This window comes from Portunus trituberculatus, chromosome 17, assembly GCF_017591435.1.
Source record: "Portunus trituberculatus isolate SZX2019 chromosome 17, ASM1759143v1, whole genome shotgun sequence".
In the NCBI taxonomy this organism is placed as follows: domain Eukaryota; kingdom Metazoa; phylum Arthropoda; class Malacostraca; order Decapoda; family Portunidae; genus Portunus; species Portunus trituberculatus.
In genome coordinates, this window is record NC_059271.1 from 18527200 (window position 1) to 18549699 (window position 22500).

The 22500-nt window shown below is 44.6% G+C and overlaps 1 protein-coding gene across 1 annotated transcript in view; it reads right to left on the reverse strand.

Moving 5' to 3' along the window:
• Positions 1-5815: 5815 nt before the first annotated feature.
• LOC123505002 (insulin-like growth factor-binding protein complex acid labile subunit) overlaps positions 5816-22500 on the reverse strand; it is a 52819-nt gene continuing 36134 nt past the window's right edge. Inside the window, exons 3-5 of the mRNA XM_045256009.1 lie at positions 17678-18911; positions 11427-11537; positions 5816-9757 (exon numbers count right to left, since the gene is read on the reverse strand). Coding sequence (XP_045111944.1) covers positions 9589-9757; positions 11427-11537; positions 17678-18909 — 1512 coding nt within the window. The 5' untranslated portion in view covers positions 18910-18911 and the 3' untranslated portion in view covers positions 5816-9588. The remainder of the gene's footprint in view (positions 9758-11426; positions 11538-17677; positions 18912-22500) is intronic.

The window sequence follows — 22500 nt, forward strand, 5'->3', positions numbered from 1 at the left end:
CACCAAGAATCCATCCCTCCCCTCAGCAAGCAGGATGGTACTGTCGCCACCAGCAGTAATGAGAGGGCGCAGTTGGTGGCTTCCTTGTTTGCTGGAAAAATGAAGGTGGGGAATCCACAGCAGCCACCGCCTCAGCTGGTCCAGCAGTGCAAGAAGACTGTCACCATGGTGGAGGTGACGCATCAGCAGGTGAAGCGATTATTACGGGGCTCGACACACAGAAAGTCACTTGCCCTGATGATATCAGCCCGCACCTGCTGAAGCGATGCTTCCAGGAACTGACTGCCCCTCTCACCCAAGTCTTCACAAGTTGTGTACGAGGAAACGTCTGGCCTTCAGTGTGGAAGGAGGCTCGAGTAGTTCCTGTACACAAAAAAAGCTCCAGGACAGACCCAAAAAACTACAGACCCATATCCCTGTTGTCAGTGGTGGGTAAAGTGTTTGAGAGGGTCGCGGCAGAGGTGGTGTGTAGCTATCTTAAGGAGAATGTCCTCCTCTCAGACCAACAATTTGGGTTCAGATCTGGAAGGTTAACCTCCGACCTGATGATACTCCTCAGCTGGCAGTGGCAGGACGCCCTCGACGACGGCAAGGACACTGTCGTGGTTGTCTTGGACATAGCAGGAGCATTTCCATTTCAAAACCATTGCCAAGAAAGCCTTTCACAGGATCTCCGCTCTGAGAAGGATGGCCAGCTTCCTCGACAGGAAAGAGAGACTGCTGCTGTACAAGGCATAGGAGTACGCAGCACTCTCTTGGATGTCCTGTGCTGCCACACACAGAAGAAGACTGGACAGCATCCAACGCCGGGCCTTACGGCTAGTAGATGCAGCACTCCCACCTCGCCCAGAGACTGAGCGTCCTCTAGGTTCACTGGAACACCGCAGAGACGTGGCGGTGATTGTAGTGTTCCACAAGGCACAGGTGCAAAAAATGCCACATCTGGCAGGGCTGCGTCATCCTCTAAGAGTCTCCACACGGAGCACGAGAACGGTACTCAATGATGGTGACGCCGTAGAGGTGCCGCGATCCCAAGGGTGTCAGCACCAACGCACCTTCGCAGGACGCGTCTCCAGGATGTGGAATTTATTCACGGCCGCGGTGTCTCACGTCCAGGAGATGAACACTCACAGTGTCAAACTGATGGCTCATAAGTGGAGACAGACACTGCCAACTCCTCTGACACTCATCGTGACGTGACACTCAGTGTAGTGCAGTGCAGTGAAAGTGAATAGTGCTCCAATTATATACTGTCCATTTTGTATATTATCTATCTTAAGAGTTTTGTAAATATTGTAAACAAATAGATTGTAGTACCCTTAGAATAGGAAGCACACGACAGTGCGCATTTGGGTACGTGGTCCTTTGTACTAAGTTTTGTTTAAATAAAAAAATAGAGATACCACTACAAATAACATTTATAAACATATAAACACACGCAGGAAAAAGAAAGACATCATATAATATGTAAATTCACACACACACACACACACACACACACACACACACACACACACACACACACACACACACACACACACACACACACACACACACACACACACACAGATATCCCTTTTTTATTGTTCTTTCCTCTTAGCTGGCTACACTGCCTGCCTTCCTCCCTTCCCTGCCCCGTGCCTCATACCTTACACAACAGCCTCTTAAGGAGATGATTGAGAGGGAGGCCTGATGCGCTGGTACACATCTCCTGTTCTCCTTTTCCTCGATTACCTTTCTCCCTCTTCTCCTCCCACCCATCCGCCTCTCCCCTTCCTCTGTTTGCCTGGACAGAATCAACATTAATCACCGTCCACTCGGGCAATGCGAAGGTGAAATGTAGTCGTGTGTTAGTCGTCTTCATCTGCTTGAGTGAGTGAGTGAGGACCGAGTGTGCAGGTAGCTGGGTCTCGGGTCTTCAGGGCTGGGGTGGTGGTGGGCAGTGCTTAGGTATAGTGTTTGTAGAGAGATGGTTTGTGAGGGAATAAGGGGTTCAGGATTTTGTTTCATATTATTTAAGTATGGTTCTATGTGTGTGTGTTATGGAGTCGGGAAGAGGGGATGGATATGTGTGTGTGTGTGTGTGTGTGTGTGTGTGTGTGTGTGTGTGTGTGTGTGTGTGTGTGTGTGTGTGTAAGTTTGGTTGGTTGGTTATGTAATTGTAAGGTTGCTAATGGATGTTACTTTTATTGTTGTCGTTATTATTGTCGCTAGTGGTGTTGATGGTGGTGGTGGTGGTATTACTACTACTACAACTACTACTACTACTACTACTACTACTACTACTACTACTACTACTACTACTACTACTACTACTACTACTACTACTACTACTACTACTTTACTATTACTCTCTCTCTCTCTCTCTCTCTCTCTCTCTCTCTCTCTCTCTCTCTCTCTCTCTCTCTCTCTCTCACACTTTCTCCAAGGCGAAGAAGAAACAGAACTGGTTGGTTAGGATCTTGTTTCCTTTTTTTTTTATCTATCTTTAGGGACCTTCGTGTGTGTGTGTGTGTGTATGTGTGTGTGTGTGTGTGTGTGTGTGAGCGTGTGTGTGTGTGTGTGTGTGTGTGTGTGTGTGTGTGTGTGTGTGTGTGTGTGTGTGTGTGTGTGTGTGTGTGTGTGTGTGTGTGTGTACAGGAAGGAAGGTTTGTTTTGTCTATGAGAGACTACTTCACTCGCATTCTCTCTCTCTCTCTCTCTCTCTCTCTCTCTCTCTCTCTCTCTCTCTCTCTCTCTCTCTCGAAAGAGCTGACATAGTGCATAAATGTCTAAATAACTGCACTAGGTAATAAAAGAGTGAGGATGAAAAAAAACCTTGTTCAGTAGTGAAAAATGTTAATTAATAGAGTATTCGTATTTGTCAGAAATGAACAATGTCTCTCCATTAAATTAGGAAACGTTGTATATCTTCACCACCACCACCACCACCACCACCACCACCACCACCACCACCACCACCACCACCACCATCACCGTTATCATCATCATTATCATCATCATCATCATTATTGCAATCATCAATCAACTCCTATCGCTGAGCTCTAAGATAAATCAGGGATTCTTTTATCTTTATTATTCTGGACTTAGTACATAAAGTTACGTGGAATGAATTGAAATTACTGAAATGCTTCACTGATTGGCCGAGAGATTACACCTGTACTGTTACGTGACGCTATAGTTTGTTTTGTAATAGTTGGTGAGAGAGAGAGAGAGAGAGAGAGAGAGAGAGAGAGAGAGAGAGAGAGAGAGAGAGAGAGAGAGAGAGAGAGAGAGAGATCGTGTCGGATGGCTTTCCAACACAATTAACGACCAATTAATAACCTTTGAAGGCCATTATTAGGTAGCAGCGCCATCACCAGACTGACTGAGCATTAAATCCCCATGATGACTCTGGCACTTAGTTGAGTCACCCCCAATTCACCCCCAACCACTGCCCTCTCTGGATTCCCAACCTTTCCCCTCCCCACCTCACTAGTTTATTATCTTCTTAATAACTCACACTCCCGCCTCTTTTCTTCCACCATCTTCTGCTCTTTCTCTTCAGTAATATCGCCGGGAGAGGTTGGGAAGGACCGGGAGAAGAGTATCATTTATGCCAGCCCGGCCGCCTCCCCTGCTCAAGTCTCTTCCATAAGGATACTCACAGCCACCAGAAATATGTGATTCAATAAAGTAACGTTTTTTGCTTCCATCCATCAGAGAAGCGGCAAATGTGATGTGTGAAGATGAACCTGAGGGATGGGAGAAAGAAGAGGAGGAGGAGGAGGAGGAGGAGGAAGAGGAGGAGGAGGAGGAGGAGGAGGAGGAGGAGGAGGAGGAGGAGGAGGAGGAGGAGGAGGAGGAGGAGGAGGAGGAGGAGGAGGAGGAGGAGGAGGAGGAGGAGGAGGAGGAGGAGGAGGAGGAGGAAGAGGAGATGAAGGTTACGGTTGTTACTTGCGCCATCTCTTAGCCAGCAACATGCCTAAAAGGAGTTAATGTCGAGAATCTGATGGATGTAATGAAAATGTTTTAGCTTTCCTTGCCATTTCTGCCACGAGCTAGCTGGAGAGCCCGGCGGGGGTGGCTGTCCGGCATTCTAAAGGCTGCCTCATCTTTAAAGCTGGCGCCGAAACCTTTCAGCCAACGCGCGCCAGAGAGCGACTTTGTAAGCCTTCAACTACTCCAGCAATGCCTCGCGAGCTCACTTCAAGCACATCTCGGTCACCAGTCTTGGCTCACCACCACCACCACCACCATCACACACAGCGACACACGAGCCTACACTTTCGCTGGCACAGACTTTCATATTCACTCTGTTTACTATTTGGTGATTTTATACAGTTTCAGATACTTATGTTTAAATAAAAATTGTGGAGACTGGTCATTAATCGTCTGACCTCCATAGACCCTTCCTAATGTAAATAAAATTGTCTTATCATACCCAAAAATCGAGGTAAAAAATGCATCGAAATACTGAAAAGGTTAAAGTATCATTCATCTTGTATATGTCATTTAATAAAAAGAGGGAGCGTTTTCCTTACCACTAGATAGGCTGCCGTATTACGTGTATTAGCGCAGTGACAGCGTCCATTCAGCGGTATTTAAAAATAGGTGGTACTTCTCGCGGAAAGTCGTCATGCCGCGTAAGGAGGAGTGGCGGCACTTACTAATGGTGAGGAAGCATTCCCACCTGTGCGTTCGCCTCAGAAAGAGAGAGAGAGAGAGAGAGAGAGAGAGAGAGAGAGAGAGAGAGAGAGAGAGAATTATTGATAGATGGAAAGTTAAGAATCTCTTTCGGGATGTTCCTACTGTGGCCGCTCCTTTGATGTCACCTCAAGACGTCCTTCAAATCAACATATACCTAGATTTTGTCTTGTTTTACTTGCCACCGTGTCCCGAATCGTATTTTGGGTAGACTTAACAATGTTGTGATGTTCCTTTCTCCTTTTTCTTCTTCATATCCACTTCCCCTCATCACTCCTTCCACTTTCTCTTTCACCCACCTCCAAAACTCTTTTTCCTGTTCCTCTTACTTTACCTTTCTTCCCCACTTTCTCTCTCTCTCTCTCTCTCTCTCTCTCTCTCTCTCTCTCTCTCTCTCTCTCTCTCTCTCTCTCTCTCTCTCTCTCTCTCTCTCTCTCTCTCTCTCTCTCTCACCTTCATGTCCTCTCTCGTCCTACACTCCCTCTTTCCCTTTGATATTGTCTTCCCTCTTTTGACTACCATATTTTTCCTTTTCTCTCTCTCATGCGGTCCAGTTTTGTCTTGTAATCTGATCTCTCCCTACTTCTCATCCTCATCCTCTTCCTATCAAAACAGGCTGTGCTTCTCTATTGTTTCCCTCCTGTAGATTACTAGACGCCCTGGAGGAATCAGTGGTGTTGGCGACCTGCTGCCGTCCTCTCAGTCCCTCCTTTCCCCTCACCTCCCGGGGATGAAGGGAAGGGTGTGGTGTCACTCTGTTAACGGCTGTCTGGTTACGAAATATTGTTTCTAGATACGAACAGCGCCAACCATATATCTATCAATCTTTAATACAGCCATCAGTTCATCCAATCCATCCACTCATCCACTATCCATAGTTACATACTAGATACATACATACACACGTACACTTACACATATACGTACATAGTTTTAAATATGTAAAATAATGTTGTTACTTAATTCATACAGTGCCATTCATCCATCCACACACACACACACACACACACACACACACACACACACACACACACACACACACACACACACACACACACACACACACACACACACACTGATAGCCGGATGCGCATTTCAGAACGAATTGAGCTGTAAAGAAATGATGAGCTAAAGAGATGAAATGTTTATTTACACAGCTTCTTTACAAAAATACAAAATATTTATTATACTGATAACATGCTGGGGTAGAGACGGGCCGCGTGTCCGGGGGAGGCAAGGGCCGCTGGAAGCATATGAGGTTGTAATATTTATTAATTTTTTTTATCAAAGTTCAAAATGCTATAATGGAAACTATGACAACACTAGACGAGGAGAAGGAGCAAAGAGGCGGAGACTAATTATAATTATTTATGTACAGGGAAGATGAATTGTTATTTAATCAGCCTTGTTAATTTTCTTTGATGTTTCTGTTTTTCTTATTTACTTTGTGTCTGTTTATGTGCGGCTGTGTGTCTTGGTATCCGTGTGTGTGTGTGTGTGTGTGTGTGTGTGTGTGTGGTGATAGTGTGACTGGTTAAGGCTGTGTATATAGTGGTGACCGTGACAATGGTGATGACACTAATAATGGTGACTGTGACTGACTGACTGACTGACTGACTGACTGGACGATGCAGCTTCTAGTAGTGATGACGATGACGTAACTGTTCCAACTTCATTTTGTATAGTGGTGACGATGGTGGTGAGTGAAGATGACGTGACAGTACATCTCGGTGTCCCTGTAGCAGTGTGTTGTTGCGATGCTGGTGTTGCTGTGTTGCGTGGAGCTTGAGTGTTGTGCAAGGTAGGGGATGTGCTGAGTGTAGGTCTGGGAGGGACGGGGATGCTATGGGTGTTGACAATGCTCTTAATTAAGTGTATAGGTGTCAGTGTACTGAGTGTAGCTTGGTGTAGTATTTTTTTCATTAGTACTGAGTGTAGTAGTAGTAGTAGTAGTAGTAGTAGTAGTAGTAATTGTAGTAGTATTAGTAGGATTAGTATTAGTAATAGTAATTGTTGTAGTAGTAGTAGTAGTAGTAGTAGTAGTAGTAGTAGTAGTAGTAGTAGTAATAGTTGTTGTAGTTGAAGTAGTAGTTGTAGCCCCACCCGAGACCTTATAGGGTAGTAAATGTATAACTCCACTTGTATATATGATTATACACAAATTATGTATAGATATATATTTATTCATTTATTCATCACGTACGTACGTATGTATTATTAGTATATTTATATATATATAATATCGCACAAAAGCAATGCAATGTACATATGGACTTGGAAATGGATGTAGTGAAAAGTGCGCTTGAAATATATATCCTGTAAATTGTAAATGCTAAATAGATTATAAAAACATGATGGAAAAAAATCAATTCGAGAGCGCCGTCAGGAAAAAATTGTATGCTAGAGAGACTCGCATTAGAGTAGCTGCTAGCTGATTACTTGCGCCCTCAGCTCCAGCAGCACTCACACTTAGCACTCAGCATTCCAGGGTGGGAGTCAGCGTGGCGGGAGGAGGAAATTACTGAGCGACTTGTGACGTCCTCTAGCGGTAGCCACACGAGACAGGCAGGCAGACAGATAGACATGGCTGGCGTAGCGTTGTGAAAGGAGACATGACTACACATGGGGTAAGACACACACACACACACACACACACACACACACACACACACACACACACACACACACACACACACACACACACAGAGGGTAATCATGGGACAGCTTTGCTCAGGACGCTTCAAGGCCGAATAACGGACAGACACTTAGAAACACTTGGAAGGACAACGGACAAGGAACGGACAAGGACGCGACACAAACAGCGGCATGATAATGGTGGTGGTGGTGGTGGCGGCGGCTGCGGTGGCTGGAAGCAGTGTAGAAACAGGGAGGCAGAGACGAGGAGCCGCATCAAAGAGAGAGAGAGAGAGAGAGAGAGAGAGAGAGAGAGAGAGAGAGAGAGAGAGAGAGAGAGTGAGTCAGTCCTGCCTGTAGCGTGATGGAAATTGAGCAACATGTTCTTTGGTTCGTATTTCGAATAGTGAAGATTTATTTTTGAATTCAGTTTCTGTTTTTAGTTTATTTTCTCTCTGAGCGGCGCTTTATGACCCTGTTGTTGCTGCGACACCTCGGAATTAATCAATCTGTCTGTCAGTTTTTTTTTCCTTTCTTTATATATATATTTCATATTTATAATCTATTTTGTTTCTCTCATTTTCCTCCTTCCGTCCTTCCTTTCCCCCTTCGTTACTATTGTTTGTTTGTTTGTTTGTTTATATGTGTGTGTGTGTGTGTGTGTGTGTGTGTGTGTGTGTGTGTGTGTGTGTGTGTGTGTGTGTGTGTGTGTGTGTGTGTGTGTGTGTGTGTACATGCTTGCAGGAAGTAACGGGGATGGAGAGGCCTCGTGTAAGTAGTATACCTGTGTGTGTGTGTGTGTGTGTGTGTGTATGTTTGATTTTTTTTTTTTCATAATAAATATTTTGTTTGCTCAACTTGAAGGTGATGGATGATGGAATCGGCCACATGTTTCATCCGTCTGAAAAGTTTACCAATGTTGTTCTGTATTTTTTGTTTTTGTTTTCATACCTATGCGTTATTTTACTTCAGGGGATTAGTTTCGTATGTGTGTGAGGATGGGTGTGGGTGGATATTGTACGCGTGTGTGTGTGTGTGTGTGTGTGTGTGTGTGTGTGTGTGTGTGTGTGTGTGTGTGTGTGTGTATATGTGTGTGTGCGTCAGTGTATCATAGCGAGTCCACACCCTCTCTCCCAACGGTGGTGTTGCTGTCAGCCGCTGGACGCCGCTTGCCAGGTTATGAAGGATGGGAAGGCCTCGGTGGTTGGGTGGCTGTGTGGCTGGGTGGCTGCTGGCTGGGTGGTGGGTTAGCAGCGGGGTTGAGTTCCAGAGCCGCTTGGTGTTCCCCTTTCCGAACCTTAAAGCTTTGTGGAGGCAGTAGCGGTGCGGAATGAAGTGCCTCCCTGACCTCTTTGGGAACAACATGTGTGGCTGATATCATTATCCTGTTACCGGGACAAGGTGAGGCAGGTAAGGAAGGAAGGGGGAGAGATCAGTGTTGGTAGCGATTCCTGGAACTTTATGACGTTGAAATCGGTGCGTACAAAGGTATGGATTTCTGGATCAGGGAACAACACGAGGACTTCATTCAGAATCGATAGCAGGGAATAGTATCACTTAAGGCAAGGATACGCGTGTTTTAGTGGAGCGCATTGGAGTGTACGTAGTGGTGTTTAGTGGATCCAGGCGCTTCCACAGTCACCAATCACATTCACACACCCCATATATGAGTAAACCCTGTATCACACTTCCCTCTACGTAACTTCGCTTTCCCTCATTGCTGGCCTAACAGACAGACAGACAAAACAGACCACTCGTCATTCATTTGTCCCGGTGCAAAATTATTTCATTGGTTTTGATTTCTGCTCCTCGCTCGCCATAAGTCATTCTGTCGCATTCTCCCAGAGTCAGCGTAGTGAGGGTGAGAAGTCCTCCGCACAATCAGCAATTTCGAAGCACAAAAACAAACGCCTACGCCCTTGGATAAACCATGAAGAAAATGTTTCTGCGGTACTGCTTGAGCTGAAACGCCCCATCAATATAAGTAGCGATTTTGAAGCACAGATACAACGCTAACTCTCCCGAAGCCTCAAAACGATTATTCCATTCTTCGCGGTGCTCCTTCAACTCTTCTCAGCACAACCGGACACACCCGGTGGAGACGTTCTTGATGCTCTCACTGCAGTGTACGTCAGCTGGTCTTAGTCCTCTCGGAACGCCGGGCAGGTACAGCCGAAGTGGCCTCTTTGTTCGTCCACGTTTCCTCAACCTCCTCAATGGAACAAAACAGGAAGGGTTACACTCTCTCGGCCTCACAGGTGGCTCCCCTCAGACCTTGGTAACGGGAATCTTTCTGACGGAGGAGTAGGTGTGGTAAACATATTCATCAGCCATGATGTGACGCGTCGGGGCGGTGTGGTTGTCAGGAGGCCACGGTGCAAGGGGTCCCGGAGGCCACATTCTTCCCATCTTGTCCCTCTGGTTCCTCCGTCGGTACCTGAAGGAGGTGGGAGAGTCGGGAGGGGGGGAGTTAGGGGATGGGAGAAAAGGATTAACGCGTCGTAATAACCGACAGGGTGCATGCGTTACCTCACGTAAAAGTTGAAATTCAATTAAAACTCTCAAACTAAAATCTTGTACTAAGTTTAAAATTCGTTTTAACCGAATGTTGAAGTCTGTAAACATTTCTCATATGATATATTTTACATGTGTGTGTGTGTGTGTGTGTGTGTGTGTGTGTGTGTGTGTGTGTGTGTGTGTGTGTGTGTGTGTGTGCATGCATGCCTGTGTGCACCCACCTGTGTTTGTTGAATATTTTTTCTTTCTTCAATACGTACATGAAGGAAAAAGTAAGTATACCTCCACTGTAATTATTTTGTGTGTACCTGAACCAGAATCTTGAAAATTGGGAGTTGTGTGGACAGCAACCTTGATTATTTTGCAGGCTGGTCGACGGAGAGGGTGAAAAAATAACTAATATTTCTTTTCCTTTTCTCTATATTTTTATGACATTTATCCGTGGATGCTTAAAGGTGGGCGCGTGATTCTATAGTCACAAATTAATGCACGCGCGCTGTGTGTGTGTGTGTGTGTGTGTGTGTGTGTGTGTGTGTGTGTGTGTGTGTGTGTGTGTGTGTGTGTGTGTGTGTGTGTGTGTGTAATTCACCACCACGGTCACCTGCTGGTCACCCAGGCAGTCTTCCCCATTACGGAGCGAGCTCAGAGCTCATAGACTGATCTTCGGGTAGGACTGAGACCATAACACACTCCACACACCGGGAAAGCGAGGCCACAACCCCTCGAGTTACATCCCGTACCTATTTACTGCTAGGTGAACAGGGGCCACACATTAAGAGGCTTGCCCATTTGCCTCGCCGCGCCGGGACTCAAACCCGGCCCTCTCGATTGTGAGTCGAGCGTGCTAACCACTACACTACGCGGTGTGTGTGTGTGTGTGTGTGTGTGTGTGTGTGTGTGTGTGTGTGTGTGTGTGTGATTCTATTATTATTATTATTATTACTATTACTACTATTATTATTATTTATATTATTATCATTATTATTATTTATATTATTATCATTATTATTATTGATATTAATGTTATTATTATTATTATTATTATTATTATTATTATTATTATTATTATTATTATTATTATTATTATCATTACTATTATTATCATTATCATGAATTTCATTATCATAATCGTTCCATGTTTCGACCTTCATAATATTTACATCAATCATTATAACAGCAAAAACAAAAATAGTAATAATAACAACAGCGACAACAATTATTATTATTACTACTACTACTACAACAACAACTACTACTACTACTACTACTACTACTACTACTACTACTACTACTACTACTACTACTACTACTACTACTACTACTACAACTACTACTACTACTACTACTACTACTACTACTACTACTACTACTACAGTACTACTACTACTACTACTACTACTACTACTACTACTACTACTACTACTACTACTACTACTACTGGTACCACCATCACTAATACTACCACTACCGACATTCTAACCACATCAACAACAATCACTACCTCTAACAACACAAACACAACCACTACCACCCCCTACTACTACTACCACGTCACTGTTCACTGCCTCCGCCAAGTATGTAGCACTGACTTGCACAGGAGAACGGAGAGGGCCATGAGCAGCACAGTGGAGACGGTGACCACCACAATGCCCACCACTACCTGCACTTGATCCACACACAGCTGCTCGCTCGGGCTCAGTCTGTAGGGAACAAAAAAAGAGGAATAGCTAGAAAAAAAAATAGAGGTTTTCACATTGTAGGAAAATAATTTACGTGGGTAGAGTAGAAAGAGAGATAGAAGAAGAGATTGATTTCAGCCTAATGAATTGTGAAGAAAATGGTTTACGTGGATGTGTAGAAGAGAGAGAGAGAGAGAGAGAGAGAGAGAGAGAGAGAGAGAGAGAGAGAGAGAGAGAGAGAGAGAAATGAATTGAATAGGATGTAGTTCACACATATATCATGAACAAATGAAGATGATTTAAAAAAAAGAAAAGTTTAGCAGAGAAAGGGCGCGTGTTTCATAAGAACCCGGTCGTGACAATAAAGAAATAAGAGCAATTTTCCATATAGACCAGAGAGCTTTAAAGATGAAGAGAAACAGGAATGAATAAAAATAGGAATGCCTTATAGACACTGCCACGTGTACTCCTGACATGTTCTTGCACTTAACTTTCTTTATATTCTTACGATTATACATACTGAAATAGAAACGTCCATACTTGATTATCCCTGTTCAAAGTAAAGGTAGAAGATAAAAAGCCTTCCAGTCTAGTTCTACATGTGTCTTCATACTAACATTTAAAAGATCCAAAGTAATAAGAGTAAATTATCAATACAACGGGGCAAGAAAAAAGGTTTCCAATTTTTTTTCCTGCACGTGTCTTGCTACTCCTCTCTTAAAGTAACAAAGGTAAGAAGAAAAACAGAGCGAGTCAGAAAAAGGAAGGATGCTTAAAGGGAATGTGTGTGTGTGTGTGTGTGTGTGTGTGTGTGTGTGTGTGTGTGTGTGTGTGTGTGTGTGTGTGTGTGTGTGTGGGGGGTGCTGAGGCAGTGATGGGGAAAGATGATAAAGATCTTGTGGGGAGAAACTGAAGGGAGTTTTATGGGAGGAAATTGAAAAGGGAAGAAGGTAATGAGAGTGCAAGGAAAGTGAAAGAAAAAGAAAGAGAAAAGAAAAGAAAACAACAGCTTAGGGAGAAACAGGCTGGAAAGATGAAATGAAAAATTAAATAATCTGTGTTTTAGGGGGAAGGATAATATTTATGGAAAGTAACAACGAATGGGAAGGAAATTGATAAGAAAAAGAAAAGAAAATGAAAAGATATGAAAAGGGAAAAGGATATGATGCAAAATTGGAGAAAATAAGAAAGGAAGGCAAAGAATGGAGGAGAAAATATAATGGAATGAAGGGAGGAGAAAGAAGGGAGAGAGAAGGGAGGCTGCTCCAGGAAATAGAAAGGAATAATGAAATAGCAGACAAGGGAGGGAATTGGAGATAATGGAATTGGAGGGAAAAAAAGGGAAGGAAGGGTAGAGGAGAGTTGATAAGGGAGGGAATAAAATGAATGGAAATAGGAAATTAAAGTAGGAGGAAGTAAAGTAAGGAATGAGAAGAAAGGGAAAAATGTGATGGAGAAGCTCGAAGAAGAAGGAAAAAAATAAATTACGATGAAAAGAGGGAGAAAAGTAAAGAAAGATAAATAATGAGATGGAGAGAGAGAAAAAAATAGGGAAATGAGAAAGAAAAGAAAGGAAAAAATAGAAGAGGTATGGGAAATAAGAAGAGGTAATAAATTAAAAAAGAGAAAGTGAAGATTGAGAATTGAGATTAACGAACCAAAGAAAAAAACAAAGAAAACAATGAAAGGAAAAGAAAAAAAATGAATGAAAGATGAACTAACACAAAGAAAGGAAACGTGAAAGAGGAAAAGGAAAAGATGGATGTAAGGAAAAGAAAACAGAAAGAGAGAGAGAGAGAGAAATAATGAAAGATAAGCAGCACAAATAAAGGAACAAAAAAAAGATAAAGGAAAAGGAGAAGAGAGAAAAAGCAAGGAGAGAATATATATAAAAAAGAAGAAGAAATGAAGAGAAGGGACGAGTGGGGAAGGGAGGGGGGAGAGAGGGAAGGAAGGGGAAGGGAAGGGAAGGGAAGGAGAGTTAAGATAAAAGAGGATGGATGTTATATTCCTCAGAGACACGGGAGTTAATCTTGCTCTCTCTCTCTCTCTCTCTCTCTCTCTCTCTCTCTCTCTCTCTCTCTCTCTCAAACTCTGTCAGTAGCTCTTGTCCTCTTTTTCCCGGCACAATATTTATGTCTCATGCCAATAAATAATACATGGTCACACTTCTCGCCTCTGACACCGCGCAGCACGTCACTCCCTCCACATTGTAGCCTGCGGGAGGGAGCTTTAAAAGGGAGTGGGTCGTAGCCAGAGAGAGAGAGAGAGAGAGAGAGAGAGAGAGAGAGAGAGAGAGAGAGATTGTGTGTCCCTTCCTCCTCCTGCTCGTAATAACAGCAAAAAGTTTATTCCGCAAATGACGCTTTTTCTCCTCCTTTTTTCTCCTTCTGCCTTCCTTCCCTCCCTCCCTTCCTTCCTCCTCCTTCCTTCCTTCCTTCCTTCCTTCCTTTCCTCCTTCCTTCCTGGCTTCCCGCTCTCCCTTCATCCGTCCCTTCCTCCCTGCTGCCTCCACTCTCTACTTCAACCCTTTCCTTCTTCCCGCCAGCCAGTCAACCAAGCCTTCCTCCCGCCGCCTGATTTCCCTCACACGTGACTCTTCCCGCTGGAGGAGGCCCCACTGTGATGGATGGCTCCTCCGCTGTGAAAGTCCAAGGCAGGAGGATATCATGTCCCTCGAAAGGTCCAAACTGAATGCGCTGAAGAAGGGAAAGAAGGAAGGCGCATGATGAAAGGAGGAGGTAGAACGAGAAGGCGAGGGAAGACGAATGAAGAAAAAAACAAAAGAAAGAGTAAGGCTAGAAGAAAGCAGAAAGAAAGAAAGAGAATGAAAGGAATGAAAAAATGAAAATGAAAAAGGAAAGATGTAAAGGGTGATTAGAAGAATAGGGTAAATTATGGGTGAATTATGGGTGAGGGATTAAAAAAAAGGGACGGAAAGGGAAAAAAAATTCGAGAAGGAAAAAAATAAATATGAAAGGGTAGGAGAAGAAGGGCGAGGAAGGATGAAGGTGTGGACAAGGAAGAACAGAAATTTTGCAGAGAAAAGGAGAAAATAAAAGAAAGTGCAAAAACGAGGTGGAGAAGGAGAAAGAGGAAAAGAGAAAAGAAAAAGAAGTAGTGAAGATGTTGAGAATAAAAACAAAGACGATGTAAGAAGAAGAGGAGGAGAGAGAAGAAGAAAAAGGAAGAAATTCAAATAGGAGAGGGAAGAATGAAAGAGGAGGAGAGAGAGAGACAGAATGGTGATGATAAGAATACGTCACGAGGGAAAGGGAAGAGAAGGAAGGGATGTGTGCAGTGAAGGATGAAGGAACCCAAAGAAGGAAGGAAGGAAGGAAGGAAGGAAGGAAGAGGAGGAGGAGGAAGAAGAGGAAGAGGAAGATACAGGGTGCATGTACAAACAAAATAATCCCATCTGTGATTGAAGGTCTAGTGGTTAGGTTAGGTTAGGTTAGGTTAGGTTAGGTTGGGTTTACGTTTCATATGGAGAAAGTAAACAAAAGAAAAAGAACACATTGCTCTCTCTCTCTCTCTCTCTCTCTCTCTCTCTCTCTCTCTCTCTCTCTCTCTAGTAGTTCGTCTCTCTCGTCGGGTTATTGGAGATATCTTTCATTACGGCCTCGCGTGACTAGCATGTGTGTGTGTGTGTGAGTGTGTGAGAGAGAGAGAGAGAGAGAGAGAGAGAGAGAGAGAGAGAGAGAGAGAGAGAGAGAGAGAGAGAGAGAGGAAAGAGGGAATGCATTTCAGGAAGCCTCGGATATGCAGCTGGAAAATGGAAGGTACAGGACAAAACAACATATTTCTAAAAGGTGGAGAGAGAGAGAGAGAGAGAGAGAGAGAGAGAGAGAGAGAGAGAGAGAATGCAATTTATTATATCAAGAAGACTTCATTAAGGCGACATTAAATGAAATCTCTCTCTCTCTCTCTCTCTCTCTCTCTCTGTAAGAGAGAGAGAGAGAGAGAGAATGTGCATATGTGTTTATGTAAGAGAGAGAGAGAGAGAGAGAGAGAGAGAGAGAGATAACAGAGGAGCTTGTAGAAGGAGAGATAAAGACGGAAGAGGAGAAACGGAAATAGACGTAATGAAACAGTGATGGAGGAAGGAGAGAGAGGAAGATAAGCAAGAGAGAAAGAGCAAGAGAGAGAGAGAGAGAGAGAGAGAGAGAGAGAGAGGAAGCAAAGAAATGATGAACAGAACAGTCACACAGAACAGAAACCAGAAGAAAACGAAATGGAGAAAGACAGAAAAGAAAAGCTGACGTGAAAGAAAATGTTGAATGTAAAAGGGGAACTGAAAGCAATAGGAAGGAAAGGAGGACTTAAGATAGGGAGAGAAAAGGAAGAGAAAAAGGTAAACAGGGAATGATAGGAAGAAGAGGAGGAGGTGGAGGAGGAGGAGGAGGAGGAGGAGGAGGAGGAGGAGGAGGAGGAAGTAGTGAGGGAGAGAGGGAGAACAGCGGAAATGTAAAGGAAATGGGGATGGAAATGCAGGCTGACGCAGGAGAGAAAAATGATGAACGAGATGCGAAGGGGAAAGAAAGATAAAGCGGCAGAATGACAAAAGAAAATAGAAAGAGGAACATAAGCGAGAGAGAGAGAGAGAGAGAGAGAGAGAGAGAGAGAGAGAGAGAGAGAGAGAGAGAGAGAGAGAGAGAGAGAGAGAGAATGAGACGAGAGACGAGACAAGAAAAAAATAACAAGAAAGAAAGAAAGAAAGAAGGAGGCCGAAGCAGGAGAAAAGCAACGAAATCTGGGACAAAACAAATACCCGCCACAAAAATATGAAAAGAGGAAGAAGAGGAAGGTATAAATTGTAAGGCTCATATCATTTTGCTGCTGTAATGTTGAAACTGCACCTGGAACTGGCCCATGTGTCACGGTTTTGTTTGTTGCCTCACGGGGACCCCAAACAACTGCGGCGATGACAGCTGGCCAGGCAGGAATGTGTAGGCAGGGAGGGACGTTTAGGTAGGCATGTGCAGGCAGGAAAGGGGAGGAAGGTAGGTTGGCATATAGATTGGTAGGTTGCTAGGCAGATGGGCTGGTGATTGTGGAAGGTGGGTCGAGAGGTTGGTAGGTGAAGGATGTTAAGGTAAGAAGGTGAAGAAAGAGACGTGGTGGTGAAAGTGAAGGAAGGTTGAGAGGAATGGATAAGTGACAGAGGGTTGATAGGATTGAATGTGAAGGAAAACTGTCAGATGAGATCGGTAATATAGAAGGTAAAATGGGTAAAAAAAATGTTGAAGTTGAAGACGAAAATGATAACATCGACGAACAACTTGTAAATAGTTTATAAATATAGTGAAAAAAAATCTTTGCAAAAAGTTGAAGGTAAAATTGACACCAGAGAGAGAGAGAGAGAGAGAGAGAGAGAGAGAGAAGCGCCACGTCAACATGCAACATCCTGGTGATTGCGTTACACCTCTCAGGTAACTGTCAGCCCGAGGCAGCATCTGGATTTATTAGCGCCTTTAGCGGGAAACATTCGTCAGCCGGTAACTCGGTAACGGGAGAGCGTCGAGATAATCTGATAACGGATGGCGCTCTATCGCCTCGCCCCGCCATGCAGCGTCCCCCGCGCCGGCAGTGAGCCGCGCCAGGGAGCTCCTGGGACGGCTTGAATTACCTGCTGATTGAAGAGCAGTGAGAGGCTTCAATGTACCGCCGGACGAGGCCACGGCGAGGATTGGCTGCCCGTGAATCGGGAATCGAACGGACATGAGGAGTGAATCTAAGCCGCCAGTTGCGTCGGTATGAATGGAGTCCCAGGCCCGAGCAGCGACGGCGGGAGTTAGAGGAAGGGCAAGGAAACACTGATTGGAGTAGATGGAGAGGTAAAAAAAAAATGAGAAAGGCAGGTCAGTGGCGGTGAGAAGAAGAGGATGAGGATAGGAGTGACTGACGGGAGTAAATGGCACAAATAATGGAAAGGCAGAAAAGGTCAGCGAATTGGGCAACACTGCAGTGAGAGACATTAAAACTGGCGTGATGAGAGAAATTGAAACACTTTGGTGTTTGATAGTAGAAAGATCAAGACAAAAACCCTCTTTGCCTCTCTTTTTTTTCCGTTTACGTGTCTTTTTAGAAGAGAAGGTGGTAAAATCAGCCATGGCGCCTCTGGTTGGCTGCCACAGCCTAGACTAGAGGGAGTGACTTACCTGGAGAGATAAAGGCCTTTGAGCTTCTCCGGAGAGGCGCATTGCACATCAGGCGCCGCGAGGGAGGTGTTGGCCGCCCCTAGTAGCGCCGCCAACCACCGGATAGAACAATTGCACACCAGCTGGTTGTCACGCAGGTCGAGGTGAGCGAGGGAGCCCCATGGCATGCTGACCTCTGACACGCTCTTGAGGCTGTTGGCGCGGAGGTCCAGCATGTGTAGGCGAGGCAGGGAAGTGAACAGCCTTTCCGGAAGATGTCGTATCAACGGGTTGTGAGATATAGTAAGTCGCTGGAGGTTGCTGCAGTGAGCGAAGGCGTTGGGGTGCAGTGAGGCGAGGCGAGGACATCGGGAGATCTCCAACGTGGTGAGGCGACTTAGGCTCCTGAACGCCTCCGCCTGTATGGTGGTGAAGTTGTTTTTGTTGAGGATGAGCGTGTCCAGCATCACCAGAAGAGACAACACTGCGGCGGGCACTTCACGCAACAGATTGTCGTTAAGGTTGAGTTTCTGTAGGTTCTTGAGGCGCTGAAGGGCACCGGCTTCTATGTGGTCGATATTGTTGGTCTCCAGCGAGAGTGACGTCAGCGCTGGGTTGGTGAAGGCGTCGGGCTCGAGGCGAGTAAGGCGGTTGCGACACATGTGTAGCGACTTGAGGGACTGCAGGTCACCGAGAGCGGACGACGGTACGTCCCGGAAGTAATTGTCACACAGGTCAAGGACGTGGAGGCTCCGAAGGCCGCGGAAAGTGTGCCGGACGAGGACGTGAAGTTTGTTGTGGGCAAGGAGGAGGACGGTGAGGCGTGGGGCGTCCTCCAGCATCCCAGGCTGCAGGTCGATCAGACCATTGTGGCTGAGGTCAAGCAGCGTGAGGGAGTTGAGGCCGCGGAAGGCGCCCGGCGTGAGAGTTGTCAGGTTGTTGTGCGCCAGCCGGAGTTCCTGGAGCCGCACTTGCTCCACAAAGTTTTCTGTGCCCAGGTAAGTCAGCGCGTTGTTAGACAAATCCAGCTCCTCGAGGCGGTCAAAAAACACCAGACCGTCATTCAAGGAGCTGATGAGGTTGTGGGCCATGTTGAGGCGTCGCAGGCGAGGGTTGAAGAGGATGGGCAGCACATTTAGTCCCACGCCCACACAGCGAGCGCTGGGCACATTGTCGTCACAGTTGCAGCCAGGGGGGCAGAACGCCCGCGCCACCCCGGCCAGGCACGCCCACACCACGCACCATCTCAACATGGCTGCAGAAGATAGAAAATGTACAGTATTAGATCACGGCTTTATATGGAGCTGGTTGTGTTTTTTGTCTCGTGCACTGTGATATCTCGGAGAGGAAATAAAAAAACACAACACAATGGTACCAAACAAAAGATATTACAGCTTTGTCAGGGTGAGCGAGCAAGGAGGGAAGAGAGAGAGAGAGAGAGAGAGAGAGAGAGAGAGAGAGAGAGAGAGAGAGAGAGAGAGAAAGAGAGGAAAGAAAGTATATGCGGTAGAGTAGGGAGGGTTGTAGAGAGAGAGAGAGTGGAAGGGATGGAGGAGAGAGGAGACAGGAGAGAGGACAAGAGGACGCAGGTGGGAGATATATCTTTTGTTTGTGAGAGCCAACAAAACACCACAACATGGGAGATGAAGACACTGCTTGGGGCAGAGAAAAAATGAAAAGAAAAATAAAATAGAAGGGAGACACTCAGGTTATTGGAGCAGAGGGGAAGGAGAAGGAGGAGGAGGAGGAGGAGGAGGAGGAGGAGGAGGAGGAGGAGGAGGAGGATGTCGAGAGTATGGAGGAAGGAGGGTTGACGGAGTAACAACACGGCAAGAAACTCACTGAGGGGAAAGAAGAGATGATGGGGGAAGGGAAAGAGGGAGAGAGTGAGTGAGTGAGTGAGTGAGGTAGTAGCAGTCTTAATGATGAATACCTGAGGAAACACATTAATCCACCTAAGGAGACAGAGAGAGAGAGAGAGAGAGAGAGAGAGAGAGAGAGAGAGAGAGAGAGAGAGAGAGAGAGAGAGAGAGAGAGGAGAGGAGGAAAGTAGGAGATGAGGGAGGAAAGGGAGGGAGGTGAGGTGATCTATAATATTCTCAACTTTAGTCTTCCTCCTCTTAGTAATTTGGCTCCTTGATAAGCTCAACTCCAAACTCTAAGCTGATCGGGGCCTTGGTGAGATTGTGCAAGTTTCCGGGACAATCTAGTTCCCTGGCGGCCCAAAGTTCCCCTGGAGGCGAGGTTAACAATGTTCTCTTGGGGGTAAACAGGAAGAGCACATGGTTTAGCAGACTCCAGGACAGAAAGCGAGGAGGATCAGCGCGAGGAGCGAGACTCTGAGAGGGAAGGAGGGAGAGAAGGAGGAGAGAGAGAGAGAGAGAGAGAGAGAGAGAGAGAGAGAGAGAGAGAGAGAGAGAGAGAGAGAGAGAGAGAGAGAGAGAGAGGGAAGTACGAGTGTTGGAGGTAATTGAGGATGGGAAGGCTGCGGTTGGTTTACAGGATAGGAGGTGGGAGGGAGGGGATAGGATGACAAAGGAGGGTATTGGGAGTTGGGAGGAAAAGAGGTAGGAATGGTGAAGAAAAGGGATGAGGGACAGTGTGATAGGGAGATCTGTGTCTGAGGACGAAGTTGAAAATAGTTACGTGGAAATGAGAATGGAAATAGAGGTAGAAAAAAGATAGGAGGAAAAAGAAAAGATGAATGAAAGGAATGGAAGATGAGAGTAGAAAGATGAAAGAAAGAGGAAGAAATGGATATAATTATGAAGAAAAAGAGGGTATGGAAGTAGAAGAAAGTAAAAAGAAGAAAACTGGAAAAGGAAATGAGAAAAGAGGTACATTTTAAGGAAAAGAATGAAAGAGGTTTGGAAAATATGAAATGGGAAAAAATGAAGGAAAAAAATCAAACAAACTGTGGAGGAAAGAAGGGAAGGATGGTTAGCAGTAGAGGGGATGAAGGGAGGAAGGGAGGTAGAGATAGAGAGGAGATATAGAATCGAAGGATATGATTGACTTAATGTTATTTATTTCCATTTTCGCCTCGCATTATTTTCCATTATTGCTTTTATTGCTAGGAGGAAGAGGAGAAAGAAGAGGAGGAGGGGGAGGATTACATAACGCTGTACTGGAATGAGGAAAAATAAAGAATTACATAAAATTACATAACTATATGACATTGTGAGACTGAGGTTTAATTACAAAACAATAGAGGAAGAGGAGGAAGAAGAGGAGTAGGAGGAGGAGTAGGAGGAGAGAGAGGAAAAGGAGTAGGAGGAGGATGAGGAGTAGGAGGAGAAAGATAAAGTAATATACAACACTGTAACGAAGACAAGGATTTCATAGGAGATGACAGAAAGAGGAGGAAGAAGAGCAGGAAGAGTGAGAGAACTAAACCTAACACATTTTTTTCTTGTTGCCTATCTTTTATTCTTTTTGCACGTTGTGTGTGTGTGTGTGTGTGTGTGTGTGTGTGTGTGTGTGTGTGTGTGTGTGTGTGTGTGTGTGTGTGTGTGTGTGTGTGTGTATCAATCACTAGATAAGAAATTTGTCTACATATAACTTTTGAAATATCTTTTATCTTTTCATTTCGTTATTTCTTTTTTGTCTTTTATCCTCGTGTTTCATTTGTGTGTGTGTGTGTGTGTGTGTGTGTGTGTGTGTGTGTGTGTGTGTGTGTGTGTGTGTGTGTGTGTGTTTTCACAACGTGAGGCATATTCAAGAGCAGGTGACGTAAAGAATGGAGTGTTTTGTGAGGTGTTTCAAATTGTCGCTTTTATTTCAATCTGTTATTCTTTTCTGACCTTTCATTGGAATTATACTTAATTTCCTTTCTTTTACCCTCTATAGATATCATTCAAGTTGCATTTTTCTTTAAATATTGAGTCGTATTCTCTTTATTAACCATATTTCTTCCATTTATCTCTACAATTCAAGTAACATTATTGTTTTGATTCATATTCTCTTCTTACATTTTACTCAGGCGTTATTAATGTGCATTCTAGTCAGTCATCATATTTCTCATTTATACTGATCTTTAAGATTCTTAGTTTTCTTGTCATCCACAACAAAACACTCAATTAATTTATCGATTGGTTTAGTTTTACCTTTTCAACTCTCTTGTTTCTGCCATCCATTCCGCTAAATACCAATCAGTTCTTTAATTGTCTTCTATGTCAACCTTTCCAGTTCGTAGTTATATAATTTTGTCACCCATTACGTTACACACCATTCAATTATCTTCTCGTTATCTCACTTCCCTTCATATCATCAGCAACTTCCTTCAATTAGATGTTCTCTGTGTAGCTATGGGGTGTGGTGAGGGTAGTTAGTGCCTCCCTCACCTGCCCCTAATTAAATCCCTTACCTTTGTGTACCATGATGACTCCCTAATCCCATAATTGTTCAACTTGTATGGGCAAAAAAAAAAATCTTTCCTCCGAATTTCCTTATAGTGTCAATGGCGTTTTTTGGGGGGATGAAGAAAATTTTGTAACTTTTTTTTCTCTCCCTTTTTTGTAATTTTATTTCCGTATATGTGTCTGTATTTTTCTGCGTGTGTGTCTGTCTCTAGTTCCCTTTATAGGTCTCTCACTATATCATTTTTATCTCCTGTTACTTCTGTTTTTTCATCGTCTCTCTCTCTCTCTCTCTCTCTCTCTCTCTCTCTCTCTCTCTCTCTCTCTCTCTCTCTCTCCCAACATACTTTCCTCCCTGCCAATTCCTCCTTTTCTTCCATTCCTACTTTCTTTCTTTCCTCTCGTCCTCCCATATCTTTCACATTCACCCTTTTCTCAAATTCTCTCTTCCCATTCTCCCTTATTCTCCCTTTCCATCTAGTCTTG